The sequence below is a fragment of the Siphateles boraxobius genome, unplaced genomic scaffold (genome assembly GCF_051911475.1).
Source record: "Siphateles boraxobius isolate OS27281-9 unplaced genomic scaffold, OSU_SipBor_1 5, whole genome shotgun sequence".
NCBI classification, from domain to species: domain Eukaryota; kingdom Metazoa; phylum Chordata; class Actinopteri; order Cypriniformes; family Leuciscidae; genus Siphateles; species Siphateles boraxobius.
In genome coordinates this window covers 21,950,316-21,960,363 of record NW_027509141.1, presented here as the reverse complement: position 1 = coordinate 21,960,363, position 10,048 = coordinate 21,950,316, and the positions used below count along the sequence as shown (strand labels likewise).

At 37.1% G+C, this 10,048-nt stretch overlaps 2 protein-coding genes across 2 annotated transcripts in view; one reads left to right on the top strand and one right to left on the bottom strand.

Moving 5' to 3' along the window:
- Positions 1-433: 433 nt before the first annotated feature.
- On the bottom strand, positions 434-2,465 carry il10 (interleukin 10). The gene is made up of 5 exons (XM_077204299.1): positions 2,194-2,465; positions 2,007-2,063; positions 1,611-1,766; positions 1,129-1,191; positions 434-1,015 (listed from the first exon to the last, which is right to left on the bottom strand). Exons 1-5 carry the CDS (start codon positions 2,359-2,361, stop codon positions 920-922), a joined length of 540 nt encoding a protein of 179 aa, XP_077060414.1. The 5' UTR covers positions 2,362-2,465; the 3' UTR covers positions 434-919.
- Positions 2,466-6,010: 3,545 nt separating this feature from the next.
- fmoda (fibromodulin a) overlaps positions 6,011-10,048 on the top strand; it is a 62,998-nt gene continuing 58,960 nt past the window's right edge. The window contains exon 1 of the mRNA XM_077203321.1: positions 6,011-6,100. Coding sequence (XP_077059436.1) covers positions 6,076-6,100 — 25 coding nt within the window. The 5' untranslated portion in view covers positions 6,011-6,075. The remainder of the gene's footprint in view (positions 6,101-10,048) is intronic.

Sequence of the window (10,048 nt, the reverse complement as noted above, 5' to 3'; positions counted from 1 at the left end):
CAACCGAAACTCTCGTCTCGTTCCCATACTGTTTTGCTTACTCAGTAGCTCACAGCGTGGCTAGTTTAAAGCTTCATGTTAGCTGTTACATAGTTAATCTCTTTAGGGTGAGACATGCATCGCTGCAATTACAGTAAAGGGCTGACTGGTGTGCTGCTGGTAACTGCTCTATTTAGGTCAGTTCTGAGGTTAGCACAGTCATGTTTTAAGCCTTACTCGCTCATTTTGACACACCCTGTTAATGATAGTGTTAAATGATAAGTCATAAGGAGCACTATTTTAATGCTTTGTCATTTTAGAACATAGATACCGCTTGTTCCCCCCAATAAATTGACATATAGTCTTGGAAGTAAACAGATCAATATTTACTCATTTCAATGTGAGGAAGACAACCAAACCACATTAACCAGAAAAGGAAATGTTTGCATTATTCAGTTGAAATAATTTATTGATAACACTTTTTTTGTAACAAATTAAATATAAGCATCAGAAATATGATCAATGCAGTTAAATTAACTTTTAAGCTCATAAATTATAAAAAAATAAATACACTTCACAAAAAGACATAAATATCAGTATATATACAATACTTTCAAGTTACTTCAGCAAGTTGGCAAAATTCAACTAATTTCATTTTAATAACATTCAAAATAACCTTGGTCAATGTGACCTTAAACAACATTTTTTTGCCATTGTGACATTTTACAGAACTTCAGAAACTGAAGGTAAAGAGGCTGGCATTCCAGTGCATCAGAAATTAGTGTGATGGAATGGTGATGTGCAAGCGATAAGTTAAAGTCCATTTGTGCCATATTCTACAGTATGTGGTTGATCTGTCCATTATCCTTTCTTTGTTTGCAGAGAATTCAGACTTGACTCAGTTCATCATGGCCACCATCCAATCCACAGCGACATCCTATTAGTGCTTGTCTCTCTTTGATGCCAGATACTGTTCAATGTACTTAAAGAGCATATCAAGCTCTCCCATTGCTTTATAAACGCCTTTTCCCTTCATCTAAAGTCAAAAAGATGTTGTCTTTTAAAAACGTAATTTGATCATTTCAAGCAGTTTTAGAGTATAAGTTAGTTTTGATAATTATTAGCATTAAATTGCAGTATAAGACTTACCTTTTCATATGAATTCTTTATGCTGGCAAACTCAAAGGGATTTTGGCAAGATAAGTACTTCCTCTGTAACAGAAAGACAGGTGTTATTTCATGTAGTTTGCAATGTTAAAGACACCTTGTTTGCCATAACATTTCGCAACATCCACATATGCTTTCTTCATATGTGCACTATTACGACATCCTGAATATGCCTAAACTGCGTTGGTCAAAAAAAAACGGTCACCATCCTAATATTCCCCTCAGCTTACATCCTAACTTTAGCAACATAATTTTAATGAGGTATTGACCATCATGAGCAGAGTTCCATGCTTAAAACAACTTCAAATGAACCTAAACTGATATTCTGGTCAACCAGAAGGTTTTAGGGGTTGTGGCTATTTGTAACCAGGATGGACAGATTTACTCTGAATGTACAAGTAATTACATCAATAAGATCAAATCTATCATCCTTGAATATGTTAATGACCAAAAGACAGACTTACACATTTCACCATATCCCGCTTGAGATTTTGAAATATACTTCCAATGGAGTCTATGGGTGTTTTGGAGTGCAAGTGGTTCTTCTGGACAGCTGTTGGCAGAATGGTCTCCAAGTAGAAGCGCAGGATCTCGTTCATGACGTGACATCCATAAGGGCTCTATGGACAAAAATATTAGGTTTATCCTTTATGAGCTGTTTCAGACACCCACAGTTATCACACTTTGGTACTGCCGTAGCAATGTGCAGATGCAAGTTGGGTGAGATTTTACATTGATTTGCACACATCTTGCACATAACCTTCAGTTTCAGTATGATTCTGCTGTTGCTAATTCTAAATTTGAATAATTGCTAGTATGGTGCCGTGGGAGGAAATGTATGGAGCTTGGTTGGCACTTACATTGATGTTCTGTTGCACGTTCTCGGTTAATAATGGTTCTAAGTCGTCATTGGACTCCTAAGCAGAACAAATGTAAACAAATGAATTAGGGAGAACCTCAAATCTCAATTTAGCATAAAGCAGAAATGCCTTTCAGATTGGTATTTGTAAAGCTCAGACTTAATGCAATGATTCTAAATATACTTACATAAAACCTCTGTATTTCTCTGTATGCAGAACGGAGCTCCTTCAGCCTCACAGGAAAGCCCTCCACAAATGAACAACACTCAGACTTGCAGTCGACTCTTCTGCACTGAGCACTTTCAGAAAGCAGAAGCATGACCAGAGTAGAAAAGATGACTCCAGAGAAAATCATTCTTCAGTTCTCTTTCTTTGTTTTTGACACTTTCTTGATATTCAGCCAACAAGAAAGGAGATGTACAGATGTGCTTTGGGGTGCCGTTATTTTATACCAGAAAAAATTCCTACCTAGCTTCCTGTGGGGGTGGGGGTGGTGGGGGGGGGGGGGGGGGGGGGGGGGTTGACTTGGCTTGACTTACTGGCAATCATATTTCTCTTTGTCATCACCTTGTACACAGCAACTTTTTCTATTTTTGGATTGCACAAGTTATATAGGAAATTGAACTTTGATGAAAGTAATAAAATATTTGTTTTCTAGAAACTTCTCAGTATCATAAGTTTTCTAACCACAATTTAGATCTATCTATCTATCTATCTATCTATCTATCTATCGATCTATCTATCTATCTATCTATCTATCTATCTATCTATCTATCTATCTATCTATCTATCTATCTATCTATCTATCTATCTATCTATCTATCTATCTATCTATCTATCTATCTATCTATCTATCTATCTATCATTTTATCTATCTATCTATCTATCTATCTATCTATCGTTCTTTCGTTCTATCATTTTATCGATCTATCGTTCTATCATTCTATGTCTATCTTTCTATTGTTCTATCTATCGTTCTGTCTGTCTTATTGTTCTATCTGTCTATTGTTTTATCGTTCTGTCTATTGATCTGTTGTTCTATCATTCTAATCTATGTAAATTAATTCAGATTTTTTTTAAAGTAATTACATTTTCAATTGGCCTTATATTTTTAACCTTGTCCTTTTTCCCCAGCAGTTGCGGGAATCTTCTGTAAGCTTCTCAGATAAAAGTAGTGAACTGTTTAGACGTCTCATCTCTGACATTTCTTTTTACGCAGATGGTGGAATCACTATTTATGCATTGAGCCAACTCTCACAGGTGAGCGTAAACTCACACATACAGAGATGACTGTAAGGGGTCCTGTGTGGTTTCTAGGTGGCAATTAACTACTTTATGTTCTAAACCACAGAGATCTTTCACATTTACCCCTGGCTCCATTCATTCTTGAAGGGATAGTTCAGCCAAAAATTACTATAACTGTAATTATTTTTCTTTTCTGCAGAACACAAAAGATTATATTTTGAAAAACATGTGAACAAAAAAGAAGAATGTTGGTAACCTAACATTTTTGGTGACCATTGACAAAAAACATTGAAAAAATAGTTTTGTTCCACTGAAAAAAAGAAAGTAAATGACAAAATATTATTTGAACTATCCCTTTAATAATCCTTTTTCTCTTTATGCAATATAGATGCATTTAGCCTAATTAAAAAGTCAGTTCTTGGTTCCTCATAATATAGGTCAAAACCAGTACAAAACACACAAAATCTATAAGGATAGGTGATCTGAGGTCATGATGGTCAAATATCTCAGGGTTTCAGGCTTTCCACAAGTTTCACAGCTCAAATGTGTACAAGCAGCACATTATACGTTCCTTTGTTTTTTTTTAGGCAAAGGCCCTCCATTACGTTCACTAACGTTCAGTAATCTGTGCCTATCTGTTACACGCAGAGAGAAAAAACCACCAGTTTTGCATCATGGGTTTGGTTTACCCTACTAGTCTTCACTCTAAAGCATGATGTGAGGTACATCCAGAAATGCTTGCACAGACAGTATAATAGCAAGTCATGGAACAGGGTAGCTTAACCATGCTTACATTACTCAGTTAATGACCTAACTAATGAAATTCCCTAGTTCCATACTTGTTTCTTGTAAGAACCAGTTCAGAGGTAAAATTCAACAAAGGAAGTCAATGTAAAGAAGCATTTTTCATCATTACAATTACTGTTGTATTGCATTAGCAAAATAAGAAGCAGCTTTTAATAGGCCCGGTTCACTGCAATGGTTCAAACTGGCTTTAACGAAGAATACAAAGATGGAGAAATATCTGTAACCATAAAACGGAATTTAGTCCACTGTTTGAGCTGTATAGTGGAATGTTAAAAACAACCCCCAAAAACGACTTTATACTAAAATATTGCTAATTGCCTTTGAGATTTCATATAATTGGATTACATCAAATATGTATTTATATATATATTTTTATATTTAAGCCATTGTTTACCTCATATTTTATATATCAATGGGAAAGAATCGATTGTGCAATGTTTAAGAAACAACAAGCTCAAAATGTAGTTTCGCTGATTGTGGGTGTCGGCGACATTTTCATTTTAATGTGGCCTTGGGTCAGCAGTGAAAGATGCAGAAGCAGAAAAAAGGATTTTGGTGGAATAACTTTTAAGTGGCACTTAATTTCATGAGATCTATTTCAGGGAGGAAGCAGCTTTACCTAATATAGCATTTATATGCCAAAAATATAGCATATAGAAAATGTGCCCCGTGTGCTCTGTTTAATGGTCAAGTACTTGCTTAGTCAGCTTGATTTTGATTGAAAATATATAATATTGCAGCAAATATTGACTTTCACACTTGGCTTTTACAAATTGTGCACATCATATCATCATATTTAAAGAGAATGTGTTACATGGCTACATCCTATGTTTTGGAGGGTTCCCCCTCGGTTAAAATCACATTCGGGTGGGTGGGAACCGCAATATTCCTGAAGAGACATTTTACTATTAGCGTAACCCCCCCCCCCCCCCCCCTTTTTAGTAAGGCTAAAGAGATGTGCTTTCCCTTAAAAACATTTTTTTTTAATAATATTCATTTTTTTAATAGATTTCCTTGAAATAGTTACGTCACCGCACAACCTACACATTTCAGCATTAATGGTCCAGATAAATTATTTGTTATTAAAGTGTCTATGTTCAAAAACCCTTGTTAATTTTAACAGAAGAGCAAGCATACCGTACGTGGGATTTGGCATGGCAGACAGCCATAATGACTTAAAAGCTGGCAGTGATCTCAATTCATCGCAATCTCACAAAGTTCCGTTATAATCAATAAAGCTGACATCACAATTCATCTGTTATTTACATAATTTATAATGAGAGAATTTGTGAGTGTGCAAAACTCAGAATCTACTCACCGCTCAAAACGCCAGAGATTTGTTGAGACTACATTGCTCAATGCTGCAAAACACGTTGTAAATAGAAGCTTTTTATGTTCTCTGGAGAGCAAACACAGATAAACACCGGATTGTTTGCCAAATATTGGCAGCATTTCCCTCTAAAAGCAATCAGGAGCAGCAGACAGTGGTCCAACCAAAAAAAATTCCAACCATTTCTCAAGTCCGTGACCAGGGGAAGGCTAAGCCTTGCCCAGCCTTACACACACTCCGCCTACGAGTGTTGCAGTGTTTGTTGTTGGAACCGTCTTGTTGATAGGCCGATTTCTCAGTGAAAGTTTAAGATAATAATTGCAACTCAAATCAATATTTCATATTTATTTGTCAAATTTAAGTGGCTATGTAACAGGAACAATACTGTACCCAAAAGAGGTGTCTGTTTTCATAGTAGTTGTAAGAGGCAAACAACTTGAGTTGAGTTTCAGGAAAAAGGCTTGCATCCATTATTGTAGAATTAACAGCTGAATGAATCCTGTTTTAGTAGACTGATAACAATCACAGAATATAATGTTTGTTATGTATGTTTCAAGGTAGATATTTTTCAAATACCTACGAATTTTTTAAAAATATTTATTGATGGCCTTTTTTAAAAACATTTTTACGGGAAAATCAAGAGAAACAGGGAGTTGAAGATCCGGCTGCATACATTATTACTTTTCCATGAGCACGACTGCACTTATGTGTTGTGAGTACACAGACTACCCATCCATCGCCCAAGAACTCTGACAGTTCTACACTTTTGAATTGGTGATGAATTGGGGGCTGAGGTTATAAGCTAAAAAAGCTAAAAAGGGACTTGTGAGGTAAACATCCAAAAATGCCCCTCATTCAGAACATTATTCTTACAGGGGTTATTTCTTCTTTTCCTTTTTCACAGTTGAAAATATTTGCATATGGAAAGATTTTTTTTTTTTCAAAATCTGAAGGTTATTAAGACATACATCGCCTTATTGTTGAACCTTTTCTTTCAGTTCTGTATATATTTTACATTATTTACATAAGTTTTACATAAGCTAAATGTAGCATTTCCTTATGATTTCCTTTTAAGTCCCAAATTGCATTGCTAAAGAGAGTTTCTGTCAGTTTCTGTTAAGCAATTGGCAGTTTCGGTGGTCATCGCTGTCTGAGCCCAATTCAGCTAAAACTATGCACCATATATCGACTCATTGACCATTTCATGGACTTGTAATATTGGGAAGTTATGAAGACTTAATTTAAGGGATGTCATTTATATTTATTCACATGGTTTTATTGATCATACGATTGTGTTGATGTACTGATTCCATACTTCCTTATTAATCAGCCATCTTGCATCATAAAAACAAGAATCATTTCTGTTTCTGTCCATTTCGTTAAATATCTATTTTAGAACAAGTTGCAATCTGTTTTTGAACATGTCAGAATGGTTGCAAATAAAACTTGTGTGAAGTAGTTCTTCGCAGGGGGTCACTGCCAAACCGAGCGCAGCGTCTTGTCTTTAGAGGAAATCCTTTTCTCAAACAGTAAGGGCTCACCACATCATCCTGCAGCGGTTTCAGTTTCACAATTTTTTCTTTAGTTCAACTGTTTAAGTTAGGGTGTCAAAGCCGCTGTTCTCATGGGCGTTCTGAAGTGACGCATATGAGAGCGCGGCGGCAGCTTGTTGGATAAAGCTGTTGTGGCTCGTGCCTTTGCGGGCTCTGGTACCCACATGACAGGCTTGGTTTCAAAACAGCATCTGCTGAAGCGTACCTATGGATGTTTTGCTGCATAAAAGCTCCTCCCTTCCTGTCGCTGGAACACTGCGTGCATAAGTTGTTTTCAAGGTACAACATCATGAAATCTTAGTATGCATGGTTGCATGTTTGTTCTGATTGGTTCAAAATGGAAAATGGTGTTGAATGCAAATAATCACATACATCACCGTTTAAGTTTGGTTTTGGTAAGATCTTTTCAAATTTTTTTTTTGAAAGAAGTCTCTTATGATCAATATGGTTTTATTGGATCAAAAATACATAAAAAAACAAATGTTTTTAATTTCTTTCCAAAGAAAGAAAAAAACGTACTGACCCCAAACCTTTCAACAGAAGTGCAATTTAATTATGTGATGGCTTCACATAACTTTGTTGTCGACGTTCAATACTGTGTAGTCAAACAGAAATTTTGGCCCAAATTCATATGTTGGGATAAAAAGGCAATTGTAAAGGGTAGGAAAAAAATTATGACCCAGATTACTACATATTTGTGGATGGGTTTGTCCATTCACAAAGAGCTTTGTGAGGCCAATTGTTGGCTGCGAAACACAGGGAACCGTTGAAATAGAGGGCTTTAGAAGCTAAACTCTCAATGATTTTACATATTGTGGGGTTTATCATAGGTGTAGCTTGACATTTGAGCTAGGGGGGCCATATAACTCATAGAATATACACTCACCTAAAGGATTATTAGGAACACCATACTAATACTGTGTTTGACCCCCTTTCGCCTTCGGAACAGCCTTAATTATACGTGGCATTGATTCAACAAGGTGCTGAAAGCATTCTTTAGAAATTTTGGCCCATATTGATAGGATAGCATCTTGCAGTTGATGGAGATTTGTGGGATGCACATCCAGGGCCCGAAGCTTCCGTTCCACCACATCCCAAAGATGCTCTATTGGGTTGAGATCTGGTGACTGTGGGGGCCATTTTAGTACAGTGAAATCATTGTCATGTTCAAGAAACCAATTTGAAATGATTCAAGCTTTGTGAAATGGTGGATTATCCTGCTGGAAGTAGCCATCAGAGGATGGGTACATGGTGGCCATAAAGGGATGGACATGGTCAGAAACAATGCTCAGGTAGGCTGTGGCATTTAAAAGATGCCCAATTGGCACTAAGGGGCCTAAAGTCTGTTAAGAAAACATGCCCCATACCATTACACCATCACCACCAGCCTGCACAGTTTTAACAAGGCATGATGGATCCATGTTCGCATTCATTTACGCCAAATTCTGACTCTACCATCTAAATGTCTCAACAGAAATCGAGAATCAGACCAGGCAACATTTTTCCAGTCTTCAACTGTCCAATTTTGGTGAGCTCTTGCAAATTGTAGCCTCTTTTTCCTATTTGTAGTGGAGATGAGTGGTACCCGGTGGGGTCTTCTGCTGTTGTAGCCCATCCACCTCAAGGTTGTGCGTGTTGTGGCTTCACAAATGCTTTGCTGCATACCCCGGTTGTAATGAGTGGTTATTTCAGTCAAAGTTGCTCTTCTATCAGCTTGAATCAATCGGCCCATTCTCCTCTGACCTCTAGCATTAACGAGGCATTTTCGCCCACAGGACTGCCGCATACTGGATGTTTTTCCTTTTACACACCATTCTTTGTAAACCCTAGAAATGGTTGTGTGTGAAAATCCCAGTAACTGAGCAGATTGTGAAATATTTAGACCGACCCGTCTGGCACCAACAACCATGCCACGCTCAAAATTGCTTAAATCACCTTTCTTTCCCATTCTGACATTCAGTTTGGAGTTCAGGAGACTGTCTTGACCAGGACCACACCCCTAAATGCATTGACGCAACTGCCATGTGATTGGTTGATTAGATAATTGCATTAATGAGAAATTGAACAGGTGTTCCTAATAATCCTTTAGGTGAGTGTATACCAGGCATCATTTTTTAAAAAGAAATATAAAGTATGTAACATGTGGGAATACATAATTTCTCCAAATCTCACAAATAAACATCAGGCGACGTGATTGAATATGTGCGTGTCATTATTTCATTATGAATATGAATAACCCGTTTTATTAATTTGTGGGTGGGATGGCACTTTTTGAAAGCCACTGAAAAATAGCTTGTGCTATGCTTATAACGCAAAGAAAAGCATGCAGCGCCAACACACTCTGGACCTCTTTTTCTGTGTGCTCAACGAGATGAAGAAAGGTGATAAAAACACAGCATCAAGCTGTGTATTGTCAAAGTGTCGTCTGCACCAATCTGTCTTCATCTGCACTACAATTCCCAGAATCCTCCTTGTCTCCACACCTGCACTCACTCCCTCAGTTACCCACCTGTTCATAGTCTTCATCATCTGTGTCACCTGAGCTCACCTCGTTATGTTTGATTTGTATCTGTATTTAGTTTCCTTCTGCCCAGTTAGTCCTTGTGTATGTTATGTGTGAATTTTACCTCGTGTGTGTACCCTCTGCCCATTTGCCTGCATGTACCAGTTTGAGTTTTTGTTATTTGTAAAAGTTAGTATTGGAGCCTTTTGACTGAGTCTTTTTCAGCCCATACCACACCCGTGACATGTATATGTATGCATAAATATGTATGCATCACATAGTAGATAAACATACAAATATACAGTAACAAAAAGCAGAACACTAAACAGAGTAGGGTTATAAATACTGTAAGAAAAGATAGATTTTTAGTTGAGATTTGTGTCACGAAGAGTTAGAAGAGACTTCCAGAGTTTCGGAGCCACAGCACTGAATGAAGTACTCAAATACAGTAACAAGACTGACAACCAAATTCTACTGCTGTGTGAACGTGGCCTGTTTGCAATCTGTCCAGATTGCTTTGCAGTCAGTTGACTTTTTAAAAACGCTGAATATCCATTTTGACGAGTCATGTAGTATAGGCTACAGTAAATTCCAGTTGCTACGA

Coding starts and splice junctions, on each gene's coding strand:
- il10 (XM_077204299.1), bottom strand. CDS start 2,361: ATGATTTTCTCTGGAGTCATCTTTTCTACTCTGGTCATGCTTCTGCTT. Junction 1,192..1,610: donor AGCGGGATATGGTGAAATGT/GTAAGTCTGTCT, acceptor TTTCTGTTACAG/AGGAAGTACTTATCTTGCCA. Junction 1,016..1,128: donor TAAAGAATTCATATGAAAAG/GTAAGTCTTATA, acceptor TTTTGACTTTAG/ATGAAGGGAAAAGGCGTTTA.